The sequence below is a fragment of the Pogona vitticeps genome, chromosome 12, assembly GCF_051106095.1.
Source record: "Pogona vitticeps strain Pit_001003342236 chromosome 12, PviZW2.1, whole genome shotgun sequence".
Taxonomy (NCBI): Eukaryota; Metazoa; Chordata; class Lepidosauria; order Squamata; family Agamidae; genus Pogona; species Pogona vitticeps.
The window spans coordinates 15,366,125-15,394,036 of record NC_135794.1 but is presented as its reverse complement, the minus strand read 5'-3'; the positions used below and the strand labels follow the sequence as shown (position 1 = coordinate 15,394,036).

The window sequence follows — 27,912 nt, the reverse complement described above, 5'->3', positions numbered from 1 at the left end:
TATTTCCCCCATTGGAACGCACTAACCAGTTTTCAATGCATTCCAATTGGGTTTTTATTTTCGCATGATGACGATTTCGCTGTACCGTGATTTTAACAGAACGCATTATCGTAGTACAGGGCACCACTGTACAGTGTTGTAGGAGGGAAAACCAAGTTGTGGAAGCTCAATTAGGATGTCCTGCTGTGCCTTTTCTTCCTGCTTTTATACTTATATGAACAATCACTGTTTATTTTTGAGTCATTGTCACTGTTTATTCTTGAACAGAACACATTATAGTAAGATGTGCCCCCAGATAGCTCAATCTCTAGACTTAATCACGCTTTAAAATAATTTTTGAAAGCAACAGGGAAAATTACTCATTACATCAGTTAAATAACTTTGTTGCTACTTGTTATGTTAGTTTATCCCCCTTGCTACCAGTTACATGCAGCTTTTCCCCTTTAAACTCTGTGAAGATTTATGGGTCGGCTAAGACTTCCTTGGGACCGAAGTTTATGGAGACTTTACTCCCACCCTTGAAAGATGTCTGTAAATTTGTGGCACCGTGCCTCATCAGTCTTGCCTCAAACCAATGGTGACAACTTTCCCAAGTAGATGCAGCTCTGTGAGAGATTATGGCACACATCACAGAAAGAAATACACGACATGTACGCACAGACACACACCAGTGTACACAAGGCATCGGTTGCTGAGTAACATGCATGAGAAAAGAAAGGCATGCACAGTAAATCGCTGAGCGACCCCTCCGCACCCCGTCCTCCCTTCCCCGCCCCCCCCAGCCAACACACTCTCGCCAAGAACGAAGAAAGAGAGAATGAGTGCCACTGCTGGAGATTGCTTTGGGACCCACTCACTGTTGAAGGTGTGGTTCCTGCTACTGTCCGCTGGTGTGGTCGTGCGCTCGACTGGCCCTTCAGAGGTGGCCTTTCCTGACATCGAATGGGAAATGATAAAGGAAGAGTGGGAGGAAAAGAAAGGGGAGGAGTGAGGGGTGGAGTGGGGGGAATAACAAAATATGGCAAAAGAAGGGAAAGGGAGCATCTTTAACTGAACACTAACAGCATAGCAAGAACACACAGTTAAGAATGCACAGGGCCCGATCCAAACCTCCAAACTACGCTTGACTGTTAGAGAGAAAGCCTCTACAGCTTTTGTCGTCAACTTTATGACAAAACAGCAAACATGTTCTATCATCCTAGTTTTGTTATAAAACTGATGAGGTAGTCCATGCTCATCCAATGAAAAGTTTTTTTCTCTTTCCCCTCTCCTAGTCTGGAAACTTCAGCTGGCTCTGGAATTTAGCAAGTAAACAACTCAGCTGGGAATATGGAAGCAAAATGGTTGCCTCGTGTGGCACCTTTGTATTTATTTTCAGCGTTGTGCAACTCATCCTTGAAAGCGACCGGGATAAAAGAGGAGGTTTGGTGCTACCACTCCGACCGACACTCCTGCCCAACCCTGCCATTTGCCCCACTGCTGTGATGTCACAGAAGCTGGATGATAAAGGAGCAGGAAGTGGCGCCCCAGAAGGTTCAAACACTGACTGCTGATAAAACAAGGCAGCTTCTGTGAGCTGCTTCGAGTGTGACGTTTCTCTGTGGGCATACTGAAGAATATGGCGACTCGTCAAGGGACAAGTCTGCATATAGTTGTGAAAGTGCAGGAAATGCAACAAACCTAAAATGGAGCCTTCTCTGCCATCAATGGCCAGCTCTGTAACTTTCTACACCAATGGTCACAAATGGTTAAATACAGGGGAAAGCTCAGCTCTTGCTTTGAGGGCCATGTTCTTAATGCCAACTGCCATGTCTCTTTGCAATTTGGGATACCATTTCCTGCAGGCTTCCTTCCTTTCCTTTCCATCTTACACCAGTATGTGGAACAGCTTTTTGTTATCTGAGCAAGAGATAGGAATACCACATCCATCCGGCACTACACAAATCCATATTCACATTGTAAATATCTCCCTACAGATATCTTGATCTCAAGACGGAGGCAGAAATCCAAGCTTAACTACGTTAACATAGCGGGCCTCTGTTTACGCATAACCAGCACAGACTGCTGATGGGGTGTGTGCTTTCAAGTCCTTTGCGATGCTTTCTAAACTGCCTTTTTAAAATGCAAGGGCACCCCTCGACTCATGGGAAATAGTGACATTCTAATGCCCTATATCACAAGCTGTGCCTGCAGGCCAGGCAAAGCTGGCTTTTCTGTCTTCCTTGACTAGCAGTGATTAAACTTTAGGTCTAGCACATTATTTGTTATGCCCTTTGGATTTCCAAACCCTGTCTTGCATTTGATTCATAAGAGCCAAACCAAGGCAGGCCATTCATAACCAAAGATCAAAGAAATTTCAATTGCCATCTTTCCACCTTGTTGCTCAGGTCATTTATTCAAACAACTATAACTGTAACTGTGTTGTTGTTATGTGCTGTTAAGTTGGAACTGACTTACAGCGACCCTAACAGAGTTTTCAAGGTACCGTATTTTCCATGTATAAGACGCCCCCATGTATAAGACGCCCCCCTGCACTTTTCTAACCCAAAATTAAGAATTCTAAGTGGGGCTTAGCAAGTGGAGGGGAAAGTAGGGATCAAAGCCCTGCAGGATCACTTTGATTCCTGCTTTCCCTCCACTTATTTTTGTTCTTTCCTCAGCTTACTTCCGTGTATAAGACGACCCTCAATTTTTAGTCTAAAGATTTTAGACAAAAGTATAGTCTTATATAAGGAAAAATATGGTGGGTTATTTAAAGAGTGGTTTTACCAGCTCCATTCCCTCAGTCAGTTTCCATGGCTGAGTGGGGATTCCAACCCTGTTCTCCAGCATCCTAGTCCATCACTGCATCCACTGAACCACACTGGGAACACACCTGTACTCATATTAGGACTTCCCTGACTATGTATACAATTGCACACAAACTCGCAACTATATGAAAAGAACAGGTGTATGATTTTTCTCAGAGGCAGCTCACACATACAAGGTACTTAGGCTATATGTTATACTAAATTAAAATGGGTCTCACTGACACATTTGTTTGTTTATTACATTTACTACATATATATATAGCATCCAACTGGAAAATGCCTTTGGGAAAGTTTACAATAATAACACCCCAAATGGTCAATAAAATAAAACTCATAACAGGAAGACAGCTGAGTTCAGTATTGAAATGTTAAAGCAACACTGCAAAGATTAAAAAGTGAACTGTACACGTTATAGTTTATCATAAATATTTAGAGAGAGAAAATGATCGTTCCGTACGCCACATTGCTTCAAGTCTTCCTACTAACAGAATCAGAAAAGACAGAAGCTAGAAACATACATTGCAGAGAGTTTGTCACTAGATGAGGAAAATCCTTAACTAATGAACGTGTCTGAGGGTCAAAGCAGCATTTTGGGGAGTATGTCAATTAGTTTGCTTTGCTTGATGATTAGTCTTCAGTACTTAAAACACTGGGATTCCTTTGATGCTTGATTTCACAAACCTCAAAAGGCTGCCTTGCTCGTGTCTCTCCAACACTGATGTGCTTTCAGCTCTAATTATGGGCTATTTCACATAAAGTGGTGGTTCACCAAAGGTGCAGGAAGGGGAAAATGTCTATAGAGTAGTATCAAGATAAAGAGGAAATGAATAGGAGGATAATGAAGTCAGAGTGCGTATATTTACCTGTTTCTGGAGAACGGGGTCAACATTCCTTGAAATACCTTCCCACCCACCCCTGCCACCATGCTATCCCTAATTTTGGCCAATACCCTGCTGGTATCTGCTGTGCATGGAGTTACAACAGCATAAGCCAATATGTAGGCAGATCCTAACACACACCCAATGACCCAGCCAAATAGCTGATTCCACTTCTGCAATGTAGCTCTGTATGTGGCAAACAGCAACAAGACACTGTCTGTTGTTAAATATCAAGCCTCAATGGCATCTCTAGAGAACACAAAAGCGTGCTCACATTTTGTGACATTTAAGTTGGTCCTTAAAATGTATTGCCCTACTGTGATTTCGGGTGCTCAAAGTAACGCCATAGACCATTACATTGATTCACCAACCGCAGTTTATGTATTCTAGGATTCCCCAGGTGTTTTTCTCACAAATTCTGGCTGGCAAATGACATTACCTGTCCCACAGGAAGCCAAGCCGCATGCAAAATGTCTGCGACCAAGGACAGGGAGAATTTCATTCCGCCTCGCTTTCTTTGCTAAGAATTTTGTAAAATTTGCAGGTTCCTTATGTGGTTTGAAAATAACTCGAAAGGGTTCTTTTTGTTTGAGTGGAAGAAACCACTAACAGACATGTCTGTCTAGATCTCTAACTTTCATCGCTCTGTTCCTAAAATTCTGGGCTCAAATGTCTGTGTATTTAAATGATGAATTAGGGTTGTCCCCTTTTTTTTTAACAGGATCCTCATACATGTGTATAGCAAGCAGGTACACAGCAGAAAGAGTTGTTACCTATTCAATTTGACTAATGTAGGTGGATAGAGATTTAAGTTCAGTTCATTCTGGAAGAAGTTGCCAAAACATCACTGATTACCATGTTTTCCCAAAAATAAGAGAGGGTCTTATATTAACTTTTGCTCCAAAAATGCATTACGGCTTACTTTCAGGCGATGTTTTAAGTTTTTCCTGTACAGCAATCTACATTTACTCAAATACAGTCCTGTCATCTTCTTCTGGTTGCTGCACAAGGGTGGAGGACGGGGTTTCACTTAACTGGGGCTCATTTTTTGCGGTAGGGCTTATATTACGAGCATCCTGAAAAATCATACTAGGGTTTATTTTCAGGTTAGGTCATATTTTCAGGGAAACAGGGTATATATTTTGGACAGAAAGAACCTGAGCTTTAAAATGTCTGGATGCAGGAAAAGCAAAACAAATAGGCTTCCCCATCCTTAGCTAGATCAAGTAGGCTAGCTGGAAATAGGTAGCAGGTTGCAAAGCCAAAGGCTGAGTGTTCGGTTCCCAGCTGTGTGTCCCGGGAGGAGAGCCAGCCTGTGTGGTCTTGGGCAAGCTGCACAGACCCAGAGCCAGAAGACTGCAATGTAAAACCACTTCAGAGTACTCTAGGTAAAGGTAAAGGTTCCCCTTGACAATTTTTGTCCAGTCGCATTCGACTCTAGGGGGCGGTGCTCATCCCTGTTTCCAAGCCATAGAGCCAGCGTTTTGTCCAAAGACAAACTTCCGTGGTCACATGGCCAGTGCGACTTAGACACGGAACGCTGTTACCTTCCCACTGAGGTGGTCCCTATTTATCTACTTGCATTTGCATGCTTTCGAACCGCTAGGTTGGCGGGAGCTGGGACAAGCGACGGGAGCTCACTCCGTCACGTGGATTTGATCTTACGACTGCTTGGTCTTCTGACCCTGCAGCATAGGCTTCTGCAGTTTAGCCCACAGCGCCACCACGTCCCTTCCAGAGTACTCTATACTTAGAAAATTCTGGAAAAAGTCACCATAAGTCAGAATTGGCTTGACAGCACAGGATAATTATATTATTAGCTATATTAAACAGCCGGTCCAATGGCGTGGCCAGAGGTACATTTTCAGGCCACCAGCTATCTTTTTAATACTAGAATTCCCAGAATGCTCCCCTGACAGGGCCTGATGGCCAGAGTACTGAGCAAGCCATAGTCTAGAAAAGTAACTTTGCCCATCTGGCTTGTGAACCACTCACAAGTGGAGGGTGAGGGGTCTGCTGGCTGGATGGACGAGATCAAGCCGCTGGCTCTTCTTGGCAGCTGAGTTGGCCACTCGCTTCTCTGACTAACATCAGCTTCATTTCGCCTCCACTACCCACCCACATCCGTGGCCCTCACCTGGCAAAATAAAAGCACAGCCACATAAGAATTCTCCAAGGAAAGATGGAGCAGTATCGCCCTTTCTTTTCCTTCAGGATGGGTGACTCTTGTACAATTTCCTCTTCCAAAGGAAAGAATCTAGAATAATGCCCCCACTGTGATTCTGTATTCCCAATTGCCAATAAGGGTTAGAAATTCTTTTCAACAACAACACACAATCTACCCTTTGAGAACACTATTTGCGCTCCTCAGTACAGCTAACAGTCATAAATTCACCTCACAGCAACTAAAGAGTAAGCTGATTCAGACGTTAAGCCCCACTGTGTCAAACAGGGCTTTCCCCCTTGTGCGTTTAGGGTGACAGCCTAGAACTATATTTTATGTTGAGTAATTTGCACTAAGCAATTGTGTTAGGCTCAATAGGTAGCCACAACCACAGCAGACTACCCACGGTTGAGGGGAGTAAAAACACAGGGACAGAGAATGTCATTTCAGTCCACCTCTGAATTAAGGCCAGAACATTTTTAGAACTTAAAAGCTTCCTTAGGCAGGAAAAGATGAGATGGGAGATATATTGCTGACAGGAGCACAGACAGGAATGTGAAGGGCATCCGTCTTTCATTTAAACAAAAAACTCTTCTTATTCCCATTGAGGAGGACAGTGAGATGAAATGATGCTACCAGAACGCCACAATAAATAGGAAACTCAGGACAAAATAAAGCAGTATTTATCCTATTGTGATGGCCTCTCTCTCTCAAGGCGGTATCCTTCATTAATGGGGCCCCTCTTTGGCTGAGTGCCCTCGTGCCCTGGGGTGGAAAACACTGTGATCAGGCTTTCAGAGAAAGGGGCTTCAGTGACCTCAGCGACACAGCCAGGATGTGGGAAAGAAAAAAGATGTATTACTGGATTCATGCACTAAAATAAATCTACAGAAAAGCCACTGCAATGACTTACAGTGGCTATAAATGGCAAGCAATGGTATATATTTTGCTGTGTCCTCGAAATTCCTTCTGGGTTGGATTTCCTCCCAGCATCTTTTGACTCAGTGATGACAGTCCTAAGAACAGCTGCCTCTATTCTATTATCATTATTTATTCCAATCTTATTTCGCCATCCCTGAAGGCCCTTAATAAGTTAATTCTGTAAGAACAGCAACAGAGCTTTGAAAACACAGTTAGGGGTATAAAAAAGAAAAAAGACCGACCACACACACACACACACAGACACACACACACAGACACACACACACACACACACACACACACAGAGTCATCACCACCACCAATAACAGTAACAACAATAAGCAAATCCAACATAAGTAGAATTTCTACCTGCTAATCTCCAAATAAATCTACTTCATCTCAGTGCAGAACATATTTTGCTAATGGGTTTTTGTTAGAAAATGGCTTTGCATACTATAACCCCTTGTTTTTAAGAAAGGCATGATAAGAAGCTTCAGAAGAAGTGAACTGAATATTGTTGTTTCGTTTCCAGGGGGTGATCTACACATCCCATCCTTAAATAAGAAGGAAAATTAGCAACCAGGGAAATTATTCTGGCAATAACAAAAAATGAGCACCGAAACCAGACAAGAAAAACAGACACAAAAACTCCAAAGATGTGGACTGTGGATAAATCTAAGGTTTTATTATTTTACTTTATAAGGGGACAGGACCTCTCAGGGAGGTGAAGATGAAGGGAGGGAGGGAGGGAGACCTCACCAGCTGCAAAAGACCTGCAGAAGCAAGTCCCACTTGGGATGGAAACCTTGCTTCAAAAAATAATTCAATGGGATTCGTTACAGGAACCTCAGCACGAACAAGAAAGAAAGAAAGGGTGGCAGAGCAGGCACCAAAGGGATCTTGCATGGGGCTCGAATTCCCCAATGGGAGAGCAACACGTATCTGATTCCTCATGCAATCCATGGACATCTGGAAATGACAGATGGCCCATAAGCAGTTCCAAAATCTTCTGCAGAGCCTGACAATAGATGAGCCACCCTGTGAACTGGATCTCTCCAGGGGAAATACGTTCAGACTAACCAACTGCTTCAAAGGGGAGGCCAGTTCACCGAGGACCAGCTGCGCTGAGTTCGCACCTTTAGCTGTTATGCACAGAGGCCCTGTTGAAAGGCATATTAATAGAAAGCTGGGTGGTTCCTATGAACCCAGGGATGGTGTGTTGCAGGCATTAGATACTGCTAAGGACATCTAACAAAAACGAACACATTAGGTTCATTCTTATTAGCGAGCCTCCTCAGTTTTTGCCACCATTTCCACATCCTATTTGCATTCAACGCTGGAGGTGTCCCGTAAATCTGCACATTGGAAGAATGTGCAGAGTTTACAAAAAGTGAGAGGGAAGCAAAATTTTATATATATACTGCTAGAATCATTAGGATCCGCAACAGGGGATCCTTTGATGAAAGTAGTCCGGGCTTGTGTCTCCTTTGTGCAAAATCATCACCACCATCTGTACCCAGACAGCTTACATTCTGCAGCAATAAAGTATACCCATGCAGCAAGCTTGGATAATTTATTCCAGCTTGCATTTGTTGCTTTCCTTAATGAACCGTCTATTATGCGAATGTTTCGGCGGATTCTCCACCCCGAAATGGGAGTGGCATTGTCCATCCTGGCCCTGGGAGCAGTCTTGTGAAATATCCATCACATCACCAACATGTCTAAAAACTTTGACATCTCAGCTAAGAGAAATATTCACAGAAGGATAAGGAGGAGGAGTGTGGACTGAGGTCTATACAAACGCACATCAGTCCAAACAGAGATACTTTGGGCAGACATGCACCTAAACATCTGCAGTACAATACAATTTCCAGGTCCAAAGGCAGTGCAATGTATACTATTGCAAGCAGCAATGGAAGGCCCTAAGGTTCTTGCTGTAATAAGAAGCTTCGAAGAATCACGTGGCTTTCTGTGAAAAAATGATGGAGAGTATAAACAGTTTAAGTGAAGTTTAGGACTGGGAGGTCCAAGATTCAGTCCACACTGGGTCATGCAACTCATTGGCTGACCCTTGGCCAGTCACTATTTCTCAGCCTGACCTACCTCACAGGGCTGTTGTGGGGATTAAAGGGAGAGACCTATCACACAGGTGTCCCTGAAAGAAATATGCATAAAGAAACATTATTATTTTTAATAAATAAATAAATAAATAAATAAATAAATAAATAAATAAATAAATAAATAAATAAATAAATAAATAAATAAATAAATAAATAAATAAATAAATAAATGGCTTTAAAAGAATAAATGGGTAAATGAATGAATGGATCAAAAAGGGATCATGCAACCTAAGTGGACTGTTGGACCAATCCAGGATGATGATGATGATGATGATGATGATGATGATGATGTGATGATGATGATGATGATGATGATGGATGATTTTACAGAGACTTAATTGCGAGATAAAGGGGGGGAGCACAGATTCTCAGGAACTGGAATCAAGTGCCAGGTCTCTCACTATATCTGGCAAAAACCTGTACGGAAGCAAAATACAGACCTAGGAGATCCTTCTGCACAACCGCATTTTGTCTCTTTCAGTGCTTCACTAGCCAAATGGCTCCAACCCAGGTAAGGCCCCGGCTGCAGTTCTGACCATAACCATAACTCAACAGACCTAACAAGACACTTCGTCAAACAGCGGCTTTCTGCAAGGTGCATTACGTTGTAACATAAAAGCCTTCCATTCTCAAAAAGGAATGAAAAGGAAATTGTGAAACCTAATAACACAGGGAGGTATTTATTACATGATGCGGCTTTTTAAAAGCTACCTGCTGTGCCCCCGAAATTGTCTTGATGTTGAGCCAATTTCTCACGGTACATTTGCAATTGTTCCTCATAGATCTCTTTTTTACTGGCAACGATACATATATTTTAAGACTCTTAAACGAGGAGAAAGACATCACCTTTTGGGCTATTGACAGTTCGTTCCATTTCATCACACCTCGTAGCGAAAGAAGGCTAGTGATGGGCACCCACTTTGATGCCAGTTTCAAAGCCTCCTCGGACAAGGGCGAAAAGCACCTGCAAGTGGCAGATTCAACCCACAAGGCAAGATCAAAGTGCACCATGCGGAGGGTTTCCATCATGGCACAATAAAGATAAATTAAATTCCACTAGCATAGAGAGGCCATCCACAGATTCAAGGAAGTCCATTGAATGGCTGGAAAATGGTGTTATTAAAAATTGCCAAGTCAGAGTCTTTCTCCACCTCTGAATTGCAAAGTCTGGGCAAATGTCCAGGCGTAGAAGAAGATGGCGGGGGGGGGGGGAGAGAAATCTAATCAGCATTCATGGATTTCTCAGCAGTTATAAATTCCAGCTCCATTTGAGATTTTAAGCAAGACTTTGAGTTTCATCAGAGACAAGATTCAGAACAGATCCCGGCACTGTTATTAAGGAGTCTTAGTCACAACTCTTGAAGTTTGTTCACTTACAAAAACTCCTAAATGTGGAAGGACACACAGCCTCTAGGCAGACAACGGCTTTATTGTGGACAACTATAAACCCAGGGAGTGTGTGTACACACACAGAATGTGTACACATTCTCTCCAGAATTCTTCATCAAGCTAGACAGTACAAAATTAATAATAATAAAAATTAAAAAAAATTAAAAATTTGAGGAGATGGAGTGGGGGGAAAGCACCGAAGTACTAAAATCTGGCCAACTCTTTTAAGTCACTAAAGTCTGCAATTAAATTCAGACCTAAGATGAAGAGCAGAAGTTTGATGAGTCACATGACATTTAGCAAAGCCCACTAGGAAAAAGAGAGAATACTAGGACTCCATCTTTGTAAAAGCAAGAATGACACCCATAATTCAGTCATATGGTCTCAGATTGATGATCAATTCTGGAAAGCTCAGAAACTTGTATACTTCAGTGGAACTCATGTTGACCCTATTTTTTTTTTTAAAGTCATAGTGTTGCCCTTTTAAAGACCTTCTTTTAAAAACTGCACAATGTGGTATGCTATGCTCAGACCCAGGTCCACAATTCAGAGAGTTCCATTAAACCTTGGTTCCACTGAAGCAATGCCTGAGTCCTGGATTGCAGAGTGTTATTGCTTCTTGGGAGGAAAGTGATGACAAACCTCGATAGCATCTTAAAAAGCAGAGACATCACCTTGCCAACAAAACTCTGAATAGTCAAAGCTATGGTTTTTCCAGTAGTGATGTGTGGAAGTGAGAGCTGGACCCTAAAGAAAGCTGACTGCTGAAGAATTGATGCCTTTGAATTATGGTGTTGGAGGAGGCTCTTGAGAGTCCCCTGGACTGCAAGGAGAACAAACTCGTATAGAACAGATGGGCGGGAAATAAACAAACAAACAAACTTATCCATTCTAAAGGAAATCAACCCTCAGTGCTCACTAGAAGGACAGATCCTGAAGCTGAGGCTCCAATACTTTGGCCATCTCATGAGAAGAGAAGACTCCCTGGAAAAGACCCTGATGTTAGGAAAGTGTGAAGGAAAGAGGGTAAGGGGATGACAGAGGATGAGATGGTTGGACAGGGTCATCGAAGCGACCAACATGAATTTGACCCAATTCCAGAAGGCAGTGGAAGATAGGAGAGCCTGGTGTGTTCTGGTCCATGGGGTCACAAAGAGTCAGACACGACTAAATGACTAAACAACAACAACATTGCTGGCATACTGTACTCAGCTTAGGATGTAAAGAATACCTACTAAATCACTCATTCAGCTTGATTTAGCCTACCTTGGTTCTATAAGAAAGTTTCAAGGAGGAATCTTCAAGTGTTACAAGATTTCTTACCTCCAGGAAATCCTGTTACTTAAGTGTACTGGTAAAGGTAAAGGTTCCCCTTGACAATTTTTGTCCAGTCGTGTTCGACTCTAGGGGGCGGTGCTCATCCCCGTTTCCAAGCCATAGAGCCAGCGTTTTGTCCGAAGACAATCTTCTGTCGTCACATGGCCAGTGCAACTTAGACCCGGAACGCTGTTTACCTTCCCACCGAAGTGGTCCCTATTTATCTACTTGCATTTGCATGCTTTCGAACCGCTAGGTTGGCAGGAGCTGGGACAAGCGACGGGACCTCACTCCATCGATTGGATTCAATCTTACGACTGCTAGTCATCTGACCCTGCAGCACAGGCTTCTGCGGTTTAGCCCACAGCGCCACCATGTCCCTGCTTAAGTGTACTGAATAGGCCCATTTGAATCAATGGAATGTGTGGAGGAGTTGACTCATCAAATCTCCACTGATTCAATGGGCCTACTCTAATGTGGCCTACTACACTAAGAAACAGAATTTTAGCTTGTCTCTCTGCAAAATGAGAGTCCCTCTTCCCTTTGAGAAGCCTTTTTATGCACACACATAGAAACCACAAAAGGTCTGCACTTTTGCTTTTTGCTTCCTCTATTGAGTCAATCCCAGTCATGCTAGGTCTTTCTCTTTTCCCACCACTCTCTATTTTTCCTAGCATTATCTTTTTCAATGAGTCTGGTCTTCTCGTGATATATCCAAAGTTTAATTGGGAAAGGAGTACGACAAGGCTGTACATTGTCTCCCTGCTTATTTAACTTATATGCAAAACACATCATGCGAAAGGCTGGACTGGAGGAATCCCAAACCAGAATTAAGATAGCCAGAAGAAATATCAACAACCTCAGATATGCAGATGATACCAATCTGATGGCAGAAAGCGAGGAGGAATTAAAGAACCTCTTAATGAGGGTGAAAGAGGATAGTGCAAAAATCAGTCTGAAGCTCAAGATAAAAAAAACTAAGATCATGGCCACTGGTCCCATGACCTCCTGGCAAATAGAAGGGGAAGATATGGAGGCAGTGACAGATTTTACTTTCTTGGGCTCCATGATCACTGCAGATGGTGACAGCAGCCATGAAATTAAAAGACAGCTGCTTCTTGGGACGAAAGCAATGACAAACCTAGACAGCATCTTAAAAACAGAGACATCACCATGCCGACAAAGCTATGGTTTTCCCAGTAGCGATGTATGGAAGTGAGAGCTGGACCATAAAGAACTGTCGAAGAATTGATGCTTTTGAATTGTGGTGCTGGAGGAGGCTCTTGAGAGTCCCCTGGACTGCAAGGAGATCAAACCTATCCACTTTCTGAAGGAAATCAACCCTGAGTGCTCACTGGAAGGACAGATCCTGAAGCTGAGGCTCCAATACTGTGGCCATCTCATGAGAAGAGAAATCTCCCTGGAAAAGACCCTGATGTTGGGAAAGTTTGAAGGCAAGAGAAGGGGACGACAGAGGACGAGATGGATGGACAGGGTCATCGAAGCAACCAACATGAATTTGACCCAACTCCGGGAGGCAGTGGAAGACAGGAGGGCCTGGCGTGCTCTGGTACGTGAGGTCACGAAGAGTCGGACACAACTTAACGACTAAACAACAACAATGATAATCTCATTCTTATCATAGGTTCTAGCAAATATTCAGGCTTCATTTCATCTAGAATTCACTTCCTTTTTTGTTGTTGGTGATCCATAATTTTTTCCAACAATACATTTTGAATTAATCAATTTTTTAAAAATGACAAAGGGCAAGAGAGGGAAGCAACCCAGCCTTAAGAAGCCTAAAGTATAATTTATGATATGGACCAATGGAGAGCATGGAAATAAGAATTACACGTAACTATAGATGGAAGCAGGTAGTCATACAGTACTTTCTTTCAGTTACATATACTTAGGCTTCATTTTAATCCCATATGGAGATTTTAATCCCCTAGAATGGGTTTTTTGTACCTTACTTCATTGAATGTGTTCTGGTGTTGCTTATGTGTTTCTTGGTAATACAGTGGTGCCTCGCTTAACAAGCGCACCGTAGAACGACGAATCCGCATAGCGAGGGGTTTTTTTCGATCGCAACTGCGATCGCAAAGCGATGGCCCCAATGGGCGAAACTTGCATAGCGAAGCCGGAAGCCCCGAAATGGCCGCGCGCAGCGTTTTCGCGCCCTTGGTAAGCAAGGGGAGGGTGCGAAAATGGCTGCTGGCCATAGGAAAACATCGCTGAACTGTGAGTTTTCGGCCCATTTGGAACGCATTAAATGATGTTTAATGCGTTCCAATGGGTTTTCTTGATCCGTTCAGCGATGTTTTCACATAGCGAGGGTTAATCCGGAACGGATTAACCTCGCTATGCGAGGCACCACTGTATATTTATTGATCCTTTTAGTATTGTAAACTCGCTGTTATTAATTTAAATGCTGTCTTTAATTGTTGCAAGCTGCCTTGGGTCCTTTTCTAAAATAGTTTAAATAAAACTTAAATAACAAATAGAAGGTAAGGCTAAAGCTGCATGGAAAAAGCACAGAAGATAGTTTAAGACCAAGGGTCATCAATAAGCCAAGATGATAAACTCTGGCTTCAGTGTGGCTTGTCTGAAAAAAATCATAGACCCATCTGGACCATAGAACAAATCACAGCTCATGTGCCATGATTGGGAATAGGAAGGAGGCCAAAGGAGTAGTGGATGCATAATCTTTCCCTCCCCTCTTTTTCTTCCAAACAGCCAGGGGGAAGGGCACACTAATGCTTATTTTAGTTTCATAAAACCTGCAAAATCCATAGCATTACAAATACAGACTCTTTTAAATATAAAGCTCATGGTTTGAAGCTGACTTCTTTCAACATAAATTAGGTATTTTAAACCATGATCTCTTATGCAAAGTTAACCTAGACTCCCCTGAATTGAAAGGGCAATGCTAGTGAAGTCCTTCTCACAGCCATATCTTCATGATACAGCCCTCGGACTTTCTCAGTAATCATCCACTAATCCCCTCCAGGGGGGCATCTCTTTTTCCTCTGAGCTTGACTGAAATCTTCACAGTAGCAAGTAATGGAATAAACATCTCCAGAAACAGTATATTGTTGGAATGCAAAGTATTTGAAACTGGTGTGGTCTTCAATAAGCAATTAAGAGCCATTGGCTTTACAAAGGTCCCGCTCCTCATTTGTCGAAATGGGCTAATACCATTGCCTGAATTATTTAGACTCCTCTTTTTTTAGGGAAAGAGATCTGGTTTGGGAAACTGTCATGATGAGCAGTCCCTCCTTATTCATACTTCCAGTTTCACCACAACACCACTGCTTACTGAGTAGAACCTGTAAAGCAATGATTCCCAGCCTTGGGTTCCCAGATGTTATCAGACTGCAACTCCCAGAAACCTTGGCCAGCACCGTTAGTGGCGAAGGCTTCTGGGGGTTTTACCCCAACATCATCCGGGGACCACAGTTTGGAAATCACTGCTGTAGAAGTTCCTCACCTGGCTGCACCTATTTTTCCTGCTATCTCCACCTTTAGCAATGAGGGTTTTTAAAACCTGGGAACGGAGCTCCGGGAAAAGTATGGAGCCTGGGAAAGTGGAATATGGGATGGATTTCTGGCTTGGAGTCTAGAGAAGTGATGTTTAGAAAATGACCTCTGACCTGCAAAGGAGAAAGAGGCTGCATGGAACTGAGCACCACTTTTGATTTTGGAAAGGTGGTGCATGGAACTGATTTCTGTTTTGCCAGGCAGAAAGTGACTGCATTGAGTAAACCTGTCTCCAGCTGCACTGTGTGTACTCTTTAGTGGGAAAATGTCCAAAGTGGTTAAGAATCGCACCTGGCCCTGCCCACTTTACTCATGCTGACTCCAAGCTCATAGCCCTTATAAGCAACCACCCACTTCCGTTCTTCAGGGGGAATTCCAGCTCACCTCAAGGACCTGAAGCAGATGCACTTCCCAACGTCACTCTCACATATGATGCCTCTTGAGTGAGACTCAACGGGGAATTGGCGGCTGCTACCCAGAGGAAAATCTGTACCCTGTTTCTTTGTTGGAAAGACACGTCCACATGGAAAGAATTTGCTCTATCCTTTTGGAGCTCCTCTAGGAAAAAACTCTTGGGGTAGCACAGAAGGTTTCTCAGGTAGGGGCATCGATTAGGAAGTCTTACATAAATCATATTCACAAACAGCAGCTGAAGACTGAAAACAGTCTTGTGCATAAAATATACAGTGGTGCCTCGCAAGACGAATTTAATTTGTTCCACGGTTAATGTCGTCTTGCGAAAAATTCATCTTGTGAAACGCGTTTTTCCATAGGAATGCACTGAAATCTAATTAATGTGTTCCTATGGGCAAAAAAAGTCAAAACAAAGTCAAATTTGGTTTACAAAGGGTTTATTAAGTGCTCGTTAAAGCCATACGTATTGTGCAGATGATTTCAAAACTTTCAACCAAAAAACTTTAACTTTTTAAACATAATAGAAAAACATTTTAAAATCAGCAAACATGAGGCAGGAACAAAAAATGGAAGACATTCATCTTGCGAAGCACGGCCATAGGAACATTCGTCTTGAGAGCCATCAACTCCATCGCCAAAACCATTCGTCTTGCGAGTTTTTCGTCTTGCGAGGCATCACTGTAGTGGATAGCTGGCACAGTGTTAGGTCCATCCAGGCACAAACAGTTCCAGATGCACACAGTGTATTCATTGCAGCACAAAACAGAAACAGTAAGGTAGTTCAAAATGATTTCCTATCATTTAAAAATCTGCACAGACTAGTCCTGAAGACTCAGGTTGTAAACATTTCGTCCTTTCACAGTGCAACCATGGGAAGTATCCAGAACTGAGTTCTTCAAATACTTTCCCCTCAAAAGGGTGAGTCAACACTTGTTGTGAATACGAAAGGAAAACGAGGTCCGCTTGCCATTCCAGACCACCGCCTATATTAGCACTGATTGAGCGTCAGCACTGCTGGGGAACCAAGTAGAGGCTCAAGTTCTTTCTGAATCTGCTCAACCAAGGAACCCACTTGGCAGCCACACATGAGGTGCTCTGAAACCCTCTCACACCGTTTGTTTGGAGGATGAATGAATCGGTAGGCTCCGTTAAGCACTTTTCACATGGAAGCTATTACACCAGTGAACAAGAGCACATCCAGATTTGCCTCGGCACCTATTTTGCTAAAAACGGATTGTTCTTGCTAATGTGAATGGAGTTTAGATGGAGCAGCAGCCTGGAAAGCAGCTGGTTGTAATCAGCCTGAACATTAAGCTAACAGATCATAAAACTTCATTACCCAGACTCATTTTGGGAGAAAATGATGTTTATTTGGGCTGTTTCGTTGAAGGGTTTCTCACTGAAGTTGGTTTCACTTCTACTCTCTGGGAAGTTGAGGCTCCGGCATCTTATTGACTTGTGCCCCACTTGGGGAAATAATTTTCACAGTGAACTGGCAATGCTACAAAAAGGGCAGGAGAGACTGACAGCTCATCTTACGGATCAACAGAAAAAGGCAGATGGAGCTTCATGGCAAATAATCGGCGACACAAGGACCAGCATCCAAAGGAACGGGTGTCATGCAAATAGGTTTGTGTCTCAAGACAGAACTTTGACTTTAGCTTGCAGAAGTAGCACTGACATGACATGATGAGCCATGTCTGCTGTTGTACAAGATAAAGAGAGGAGGAAAATCCTGCTGGCTTTGCCCTAGTAGTAGCTTCCTCCATCTCAATGTGGGATGTCTGGGAGGCAAGAAGGCCATGTGGAATATTAACACTGGAAGTGTGGTCGAAACCCTACACGCGGTCACAGAAAATGCAATCCAGCAAAGACCCCAAAGGGAACAATTCCTTTGAAAACCCACTGATGTTATAACCCCTGGAAATGCACAGGCAGAGACAGTGGCCTTTACTAATTATCTGGTGTGGTGTTTTTTTTTTTTTAAAGTACTCTTTTGCAACATTCAAATACTGCTTTTTACGATCTCGTTAATGATCCCACTTACTGAAACTAATTTAATGTGTAATAAAACTTCTTTACTATCATCTTCATTTTTCAGGGAGAGGGAAGGAGAGATGGGAGTGTAAGGATTGGCAATTAAGACGAAAAACATATGGTTGCCGCTTCTTATACAGACTCCGATGTGCAAATGACCTTGAAAATTCTGGGCTTTTAAAAATCCATACTGGAACACCGCAGGAGTCCTTCTCCTACGGAGGACTTTTGTGAGAAACGGGAGCTCTTGATGTGTTTTGTTGATTTGCAAGCCCAAATCCTGCCCAGGTTTGGCGTACAGGTGGCATGCAAAATGACTGCAGCCATCTGCTCTCTCAGATTTTGGGGTGGAGGAAACAAGGCAAACAGGGAAGGGAAGGGAAGCTTACACCCTCCTTTCGTCTTCTTCGGTCTTGTCTTGCTCACAAAACAATGACACAAGCAAATGAGGTTGAAAAGTAAGACAGTGACACTGGAACGAAAAACAAGTGGCCCGCGTGAGGGTGAGGAAACAGACGGGCATCTTGTCCACTCTTGAGGTGTAGATTGCAAATCTGCTTTCTCCTTCACTGTGGAGGCTGTAGAAGTCTTTGTCTCCCTTTCTTGGAGGGGTGGTCAAACATGGAATCTTGTCTCTGTGATCGTTAATTATGAGCTGTCAAGTCAATTCCAACTTACAGTGAGTCTTCCAGGAGTGTATTGGTGTAAATCACATAGAAGTATATACAGTACTTCACCAGTCTCTCTACTGGGTGAGAATCTAAGGCTACACAGGTTGTCCAAGGCTGTACAGGCTTCAGGGCGTGCAGTCCCATTAGCCACACGTGCTCCAGGGGATCTCATCTGGCCCCTATCCTGGACTTCAGCCTGAGAATCCTTTGTAGTCTGAGTCTGTGGACCTGAAAGATTATATCAATCATTCTCTCACTGTAAACATGTTTTCTGCTCTGATTACCGATGATCTGTTTCTGTTCCGAGTCTAGGTTCTTTCGTTTTCCCTTCTAACGTTTTCTTTTAAAAATACTATGAGCATCCAGAGTAGTTACTCCTGTTTTACAGGCATGTACGACAGTCACAGTGCTGGCTGGATTGCTCAATTATTCAGACATCCGGCTGGGTAGTCTGATTCCCCACTGGGCCTCCCAGGAGAACAGTCAGCCTATATAGCCTTGGGCAAGCTGCATAGTCTGAGAGCATCCCCAGAAGCAGGGAAGAGTGAACCACTTCTGAGTATCTATACCGAGAAAATGATGGAAAGGATCACCATGAGTCAGAACAATGACGACGATGGTGATGATGGCAGCCACTGCACTATGCTGTTATGTTCTTATGGATCGAACTAAAACTGAAGATCCAGCAGGATGGATCATACATACACACCCACCAGTTCTCATCTCCAGAGGGCAACAGGAGCTGGTGGTAATAATGGGGAGATAAATCTTACTATGGAACAAAGGAAGATTTCCCCTCCAATTCTTGGATAGTGTGTGTGTGTGTGGGGTGACAGTGAACTGCTTGTAGGGCAGTTGTCTTCAGAGAACTTTGTGCAGCTATAATTATTGCAGTTTTAATGAGTAACAGTGAGGAGTCTCTTAGAGTCACAGGCCATAACTGAAAAGCTGTCAGTCATTTTGTCTCCAGACATAAATGAATAATGAGTAAAATAGGAAGGAAGGAAGGAAGGAAGGAAGGAAGGAAGGAAGGAAGGAAGGAAGGAAGGAAGGAAGGAAGGAAGGAAGGAAGGAAGGAAGGAAGGAAGGAAGGCAGACAGACAGACAGACAGACAGACAGACAGACACTGAAGTGCCGCTGTTTGCTTATTCAAGGCCTGCTAAAACCTCACGTGACCCCAAGTCAAATATGACAAATCAGCAAAAAAAAAAACAAAAAAACCCTGAACATATGCAGGAAAGAGAAGATGGATTAACCATTGGACTGAATTGGCTTGCACCTGTGTTTAGATTTTGGATGACTGGCACCTAAGTCATAAGAAATGCAAATGGGAACTGGGCAGGCAGACCAAGAGATACAGTGAGAAAATGAGAACGTTATCACAGTTACAGGTGACATGGCATGCAAGCCTTCTAGTGTTCACAGCAGCTCAGCAGGTTGTTGATTTTAAAGTTTACTAGCTATCTATGCTGTCCTGAATAATTATCACCAAGGATCTGTGCCTCTCCTTCCTTCTTTCCACATCCACAGACACAAATCGATAAAAAGAGGAGTGAGAGAGATTCTGCAAAGTGTGAAGTCTGCAGGACAAAAAATCAATTGGAAGGAAGTGCCACAAAAATAAAAAAAAAAGCGAGCAGTGGGAGGAAGGAGAAATTGTATTTGTGGAAGGGAGAAGCTTGGGAAAGAGGAGCTGCTTTCCATCACAGGCTACGGAAGACCGCAGCCCTCAACAAGGTGGCCTCCTCGGCAGCCACCTGTCCTTCCATATTGTGTTTTCTTCTCTCCAGAAGACAGGAAGCCATCTGGGCTCTGTCCAATATCCTTCTTCTCTACGGCAGTGCTATCCTGGAAGACTTAGGCGTAAAACTCATCACAAGTTTTATCCATGGTGCTTCCTCTTCATGCGTAAGGCTGTCTTCCACCCAGGATGCTTCCAATCCAGGAATCGGACTGCGTATCCTTTGCTGCAAGTGCGCACAGAGGAGATGAACAATGTTTCACGGCTTTGTCTCGCAGCCTGTAGGAGCCAAAGCTGCAGGAACCCCTTTGCTTCTGGACCGCTTCACGGGCTGCTGAAAATACTATGAGCATCCAGAGTAGTTACTCCTGTTTTACAGGCATGTATGACAGCTTGCGAGAGGGAGAAAAGAAGGGAAACGGGGCTGGTGGAAATGTGCTCGCGCAGCATGGCTTGGGCTGTGAGAGAAACAAGGTGGAACACAAGGGAGACGGCAATAGCCCTTCCGACCTTGCAGGCGGCTCTCCAAAACTCACAAAACTTTAAGGCACAACTCGTCTTCATGCAGGCCTCCTCAAATACCCAGGTGAGCTCTCTGTTCTCCTACCTCCTGGTTCACAGCACCTCAGCACTTTATCTTGCTGTCTGTGATCTGGAGACTAAAGCAATCCATGCCTGGTTATTATGACATTCCCCTAATTCACAGTTTTCGACTTCTGAATTTGCCTGTTTCTGCTGTACTCTGAATTTCTAATTTCAGGTACAAATAAGAACTAGAATAGACTACTGTAACACTGTCTACGTGGGGCTTCCTTTGAGACTCATGCAGAAGCTTCAAATGGTGCAGAACACGGCGGCCAGGCTATTGACAAGGGTGAAAAGATTTCACCATATTTCCCCCACCTTGGCCACCTTACACTGGCTACCTATCCGCATTGATTTCAAGGTGCAAACCATTACATATAAAGCCCTTAACAGTTTAGGACCTTGATACCTGGCAAGAGCGCCTTCTTCCGGCCAGTTCTACCCGTATCACCCACTCCAGTCAGGTTGGGTGACTGAGGGGCCCAACACCAAGAGAGGCCCAGTGGGGAAAAACTACAAACTGGGCCTTCTTGGCAGTGGCCCCTCGCCCATGGAACAACTTACCTATAGAGATCAGCCTGGCTCCATTGCTGAGGACCTTAAGAATAGCTTGAAGACCTGGCTATACGGGTAGGCCTTCCCTACAGCTATTACCTAGCCTATCTGCCCTTTTCTTTTCTTTTTTCTCTCCTTTTTCTTCTTTTTTCCTATCCCATCTTGGACTAATCTGGATTTTATCTTAGTTTACTGTATTTTTATATTTTATATGTAAACCGCCCGGAGTAGACACATTCTAGATGGGTGGTATATAAATAAATAAATAAATAAATAAATAAATAAATAAATAAATAAATAAATAAATAAATAAATAAATAAATAAATAAATAAATAAATAAATAAACAAACAAACAAACAAACAAACAAACAAACAAACAAGATGATACAGTTATCATGTCATTAGAAGAGGAGCTCCTTTTAGAAGAAAAAGATGTCTGCTTATCCTAGCATCATCTTTCCTCACCTTCACATGTTGCTTATTGTTTTGTAACTGGTCACTAAGGGATAAAGACAGGGTTCATTTGCAAATCTGACTATTAGGGCAAGGCTTGTAAATCTATATCCTTCACAGTCCCACAGATTTCTCTGGGATATTTTGTCCCCAGGATCTCCCAACCAGCAAAGTGTCCTCAGTTCCTTGCCATGAAATCTTGTCCATTATTCCTCAGGAATGGATGCCCTCCCTCCCAATTCCTTTATCAGGACCTCTTGCCAGTTTCAGCCTCTTACAGTAACACAAGCATGTGAAACTGACCAAGAGACACGGCTAGAACAGAAATTGACTAGAGCAGCAAAATCCTGCAAGCATAATACTTCACTAGCAGTGCAGAACTGTCAGACTTCATGTTGCACATGGACATGGTGAGAGGAGGCTAAAAATAGCACTCCGCGTTCCTCCTCACTGTTCCCGCAGGAAATCTCTCAGTATCCATGGGAGTCCTAGAAAGCCAAAATGTCAAAAATTGCCAGGGTTGGAGAAAAAAAAAACTGCAAAGTTTTACATCCCTAACTTAGGCACAGAACTTTGAAGAATGTGAGTTGCTAGAGGGAAAACATGCCATTAGCTCCTAATTATTGAGCTGGCGTTTTGTGTGTTTTCCCCCTTCTAAGACCCCCCCCCCCCTTTTAATCATAATACCCCATAGAGTCTAAACACCCTCTACTGTTCTGGCTATCCTTCCGGCTGCAACAGGAGGCTGCTTGCTCAGCTCTGCTGTGCCGCATTTCTTTACCACTGAAAGCTGATCTACAAACTCCTGGAGGAGTTGATAGTGGGGGCTAATATGAATTGCAAACAGCAGCTTCTTTCCAAACAGTACTGGAGTGAATCTCACAACACCTTGGTACTTTTCATAAAGCCAAAAGAACTCATATTATTTAAGTGTTATGTTTACATTTAAAAAGAGATGAGAACTTTTGGATTCAGAACCCTATCTTTGCAACTGCTTTGACTTTGAACATGGGCTTTTCCTTCCAGAGGATCATTCATTCATTCATTCATTCATTCATTCATTCATTCATTCATTCATTCATTCATTCATTCATTCATTCATTCATTTATTTATTTATTTATTTATTTAGCTTGGCTCCTGCCCCACAGGACATGGCGCTCTCTGGGTGGGTTAACTTTCTGAACCAATCAATCTCCACAATTCCTGCGAGAATCTCTAGTTAAGTTTCAGTTCAAAAATCAATGGAATGGGATGATGATATTTCAAAATGTGCATTCTGCAAATGAAAACCTCTGTATCGATTGCTTATAATGTCTTAGGTTTCCTCTGAATGCATAAACACTTCAGTGATCCAGAAGCAAAACGGAGGAGGGGTGAGGACAACTGGTATTTCTGTTACATACCCTTCTCCTTCTCTTCCCTCCCCTAAACTGTCTAAGAATTCCCCAAATGCAGGGCATTTTGTTATAAGGTCATGGAGATCTCTCCTTCCTTTGCACCCTCATCCATTCATACCCCTAAAATAAGACCTAACCTGAAAATAAGCCCTAGTATGATTTTTCAGGGTACTCTTAATATAAACCCTACCTGCAAAATAAGCCCCAATTAAGTGAAACCCCAGCCTCCACCATTGTGCAGCAACCAGAAGATGACATGACTGTCTTTAAATAAATGTAGACCGTTGTACATGAAAAAAAATAAAACATCCCCCGAAAATAAGCCCTAATAATGTGTTTTTTGGAGCAAAAATTAATATAAGACCATGTCTTATTTTTGGGAAAACACAGTATCATAGACACAAAATTATCATTTTTGTACTCCAAGCTGATCCAGTGGAACCATACAGGCAAAGCAGCGATACATCCAATGGGCTGTTTGAGAGGCAGCATAAATCAGGACACGAAGTCTAAGAAAACGTGGTGTTTGGGGGGCACGCTCCTGGACACGCTGGCAGGGAGATCCTGGAAGCTGTAGTCCAAAAATAACTTCTCCAAGCTAGGTTCCTTTCCCATATCAGCCTACTACTCCTATATGGTAAAAAGGTAAAGGTTCCCCTTGACAATTTTTGTCCAGTCGTGTTCGACTCTAGGGGGCGGCGCTTATCCCCGTTTCCAAGCCATAGAGCCAGCGTTTTTGTCCGAAGACAATCTTCCGTGGTCACATGGCCAGTGCGACTTAGACACGGAACGCTGTTACCTTCCCACCGAGGTGGTCCCTATTGATCTACTTGCATTTGCATGCTTTTGAACCACTAGGTTGGCAGGAGCTGGGACAAGTGACGGGCTCTCACTCCGTCACATGGATTCGATCTTACGACTGCTTGGTCTTCTGACCCTGCAGCACAGGCTTCTGTGGTTTAGCCCGCAGCGCCACCACGTCCTATGTGAGTAACCAGCTAATCCTGACTTAGACAGCGAATCCACTCTCTGTTGGAGGTCTGGTACAAACGATTCTGAACCAAAATTTCTTTGTAGGCTTGTACTGAAGGGTTGCGGGGGGGGGGGGGGAAATCACCTCTTATCTACATTTTTTAAAATTAATATTAAATTTTGCAAGCCATATGGTTTTGAAGATGTCAAGAGCATTTATTACAGATGTTCTCAGGGATGCCCACACTATTAGTCAAAGTGATGCAGTCCCTTTATGTTGCACCTCCTAATGGGGGGGGCAGTGGTAGCAGCAGCTCCCTGGGGTGTTTCTCTTGAGCCTCCCCAATACAAGTAGAATCAGAGCATCCCAATCATTCCTCAGGGATGAAGGCAGCAACTGCAGAGGAGAAGGGAGTGAAAAAGTCCATGTGGGGAGAAAAGATGTATGCATTATGCATGCATGCATGTATAATACATTTATACATTAATACATTCATGCATTTTCACTCTCTCTTTTTCTTTCTCTCTATCTCTTTCATACACAGGGCACATTATAGCAAATCTTAATTATTGGCCCCATCTCACTTATTTAGCTTAGATGTTGATATTTGGGCCTATGAAAAGAGCAAACAGGCAGCTCAGCAATGTGACGCATGCCTGCTGGATCTATATTTTTCTTTCTGAAACACTGGCCCATCAACCTTTTGTTATCTCATGTCCCCCTTTGTCAAAGAACCTCGGTCCCTCTATGATAGAAACAAAAAGGTCAGTTTTAATCAAACAGTATACATGTACACATTTTCTGGTATTTGGTATTCTAGTTCAATTTAAGGAAAGTTTTGAGAACATAAAGACTGTAATAGCATTGTTGGAAGTAAACACAAAGAAGCAAAAGAACAATTCAATTTGCAGTTGAAAATCTTGATAAATTTTACTACTCCAATAATTTCAAATCTCAAAAATAATACAGTGGTACCTCGTTAGATGATGATAATCCGTTCCACTGAAATCGCTGTTTAGCGAAATCATTGTCTAGCAAAAAGCATTTCCCTATTGGAACGCATTGAAACCTGTTTAATGCGTTCCAATGGGGAAGAATCGTCGTTGTCTAGCGAAGATTGGCTGTAAGAAAGCCGCTTTGCGAACCGCCAATAAGCTGTTTAAATCACTGTCTTGCCAAGCTTAGGTCCCGAAAACACCCGTTTTGCAAGTGCGGAGGGAGCTGTCAAAATCATTGTCTAGCGAAAATCGGTTTGCAAAGCAGGGACCAAACGTTGTCCAGCGAAATTCCCCCATAGGAATCACTGTTTTGCAAATCGCTATAGCAATCACATAAAGCCAATGTCTAGCGAAAAAACTGTCATGCGGGGTAACTGTCTAGCGAGGCACCACTGTAAATTCTTGGTAACTTTTTTAAAAATCCTGTGTTCTGCCTAAACAACTACACCATCCAGCCAGTAGTATGAGCACCACCTGTGGAAAATCACCACTCTCAAGGTCAACATCTGCCATGTAGAGCCAAAACAAAAGATACCTACTCAGGGCTAAACTGGGAGACATAGAAGACTCTCCCCCCCCAAAAAATGAGAATGATGAATGCCTTGAGGCATGCCTTGAGCAACGGCAGGACCCCGTCAGCTGGTCCTTCCACTCCAGATGCACCACTGGATTGCTTCTGACAAAAATGAAGACAAGGAAGGGCCAGACTATATACCACAGGCATGCCATCACCACAAGCTGAAATCTTTTAATGTGATTCAGGAAAGACTTTCATGGTTAAGCAATCATATTTGAAAACAAAACCTATGTTTACCTTATAACGTACAACCAAAAAGAGAGAGAAAACAAGAAGTATGAAAAAAAATTCCTGCTGTAACAATCAGATCGTTTCAGAACTTGAGGAATTCCCTCTTCTAATAACGGCTGCCTCTAACTTACACGTTGGCTATCGGTGCTGAAGAACAGAATGCTTCCGAGCACCTGATGATCCCAAATCCTTGAGTATCTATCTGGTCAGGTTTAGAAGACTGATTTAGAGGACTGAAGACCATGTAGGCAAACGCGAGCTTGGAGCCTTCATTCTCTTTATTTACTCTTCCATATAATTAAGAATTAATTGTGATGAAGTTGCTCCTTGTATTCGCGAAAGCTTTAACGGCCGGGATCTAATGGTTGTTGTGGGTTTTTCGGGTTCTTTGGCCGTGTTCTGAAGGTTGTTCTTCCTGACATTTCGCCAGTTTCTGTGGCCGGCATCTTCAGAGGACTGGACAGAGTTCCTACTCCAGTCCTCTGAATATGCCGGCCACAGAGACTGGCAAAATGTCAGGAAGAACAACCTTCAGAACACGGCCAAAGAGCCCGAAAAACCCACAACAACCAGAAGTTGCTCCTCTTTTGTCCCGCAAATTATAAGCTGAACCAGCAGGAACTTCTTCGCCCATACCTTAGAAATCCATTCCCATGACATTTGCAGGAGACTCTGAATGCACTGGTACATTAAGATTTCTTCATTCATACACTCAACTATCCATCCATTCACAGTGTGAAGCAAGGAAACAAAACCAGAAATGGGTAATGCATTGCTAATTCTAAACTAGGCATTGGTGGCTCAGTTCAGCAATGTTACTGATATAGCTTAAAATCTTTTTTTCCCCTTGGTATGAGACAATACTAGAATGTATGCTACAGGTTTTAGCTAGTAGAAGAACGCTTGGGGCCCAGTTTTAATCAATATGGCTTATATTTAAGAACGCACAATTTTATTTATCCCAGATTCTATTATTTCCATGTTTGTTTTATATATTTGTACCTTATGTTGTATCTATGTTAGTTTAACTGTGTTTTTAATATTTTATTGCAAGCAAACCTCAATATTTGATGAAGGACCAAGTATAAATCCATGAAAACAACCTTGTGAAGCAGTTTGAGCCAAAGGACTGCCAAGGTTATTCAGTGAGGTTCATGGCTTAATATCGATTTGAATGTAATTTTGCCAGTCCAGATCCATCCATTGCTTCTCCAGTCCTGCAGACCGCCCCCCAAACCAGGAAATTAAAGCAAAACTATTAAAATATGAAATTTTGTTCTAAAAATTGGCATGTTTTTAAAGTAAACCATCTTTAAATTCTGATAGACGCTCAAGTAAATACCTATATTGACATTTAGGTAATATGCAAATGTATCTAAACATGTTTAATTAGTTTTTTTAAAAGACAGATGATTAATTAAAATTGATTGACTGACTGCCCTAGATGTTATTAAAGGAATCAAAGTTGGGAGGGCCCAAAAGGTCACCCCGTCTGGGATGCCTGCGCCATGGGGGGGGGCAGGAGCAAGTTAACATCAATTACCCGCAACTATCTATAAACATATCATAGAGAGGAAAGTGTTTCAGAAACAAATGGCTGCCAAGTAATTAGAAAGCTCTGCACGTTTTGCAAAACTCAACCAAGCCACACTCTGCTTGGGAAGCCACATGATTTAAAAAAACAGTTTAATTGAATGCGGAAGGCTGTACCTGGTGAAAATAACCACAACCATATCCTTTGAAATCAGTGAATTTTCTTGTTCTCATATGCACAGTGGTAGATTGATTGATTGATTGATTGATTGATTGATTGATTGATTGATTGATTGATTGATTTTAGGCCAGATGGGCGGGGTATAAATCAAATAAATAAATAAAAAATATTTATTTATTTATTTATTTATTTTATTGGACTTATATGCCGCCCATCTAGACATTGTCTACTCTAGGCGGCTTACAACAAGCAAAGTATAAAACAATTGATATATAATAAAAAATTCACAACAATTTACAGCAATTAACAACCATTCAAGATGGAGAAACAAAAGGTAAATAAGGTGGTGCCCGGAGGGAAGGCCTGTCTAAATAGATTCTCTTGCAAGCGTGACTCTGTGAACAGTCAAACCATTCATTCATTC

The 27,912-nt window shown here is 42.7% G+C and overlaps 1 protein-coding gene across 11 annotated transcripts in view; it reads right to left on the bottom strand.

The window, feature by feature from the left end:
• Positions 1-27,912, bottom strand: part of MEGF11 (multiple EGF like domains 11) — a 474,775-nt gene that overhangs the window by 233,431 nt on the left and 213,432 nt on the right. For 9 of the 11 annotated variants that reach the window (XR_013538901.1, XR_013538902.1, XR_013538903.1 and 6 more), the window contains exon 7: positions 858-932. The exons of the other annotated variants lie outside the window; for them this stretch is intronic. Coding sequence is in view for 6 of the 9 variants with exons in the window: in XM_078380886.1 (XP_078237012.1) it covers positions 858-932 (75 nt within the window). In the remaining 3 variants the exon portion in view is untranslated. The remainder of the gene's footprint in view (positions 1-857; positions 933-27,912) is intronic. 11 annotated transcript variants of the gene reach the window in all.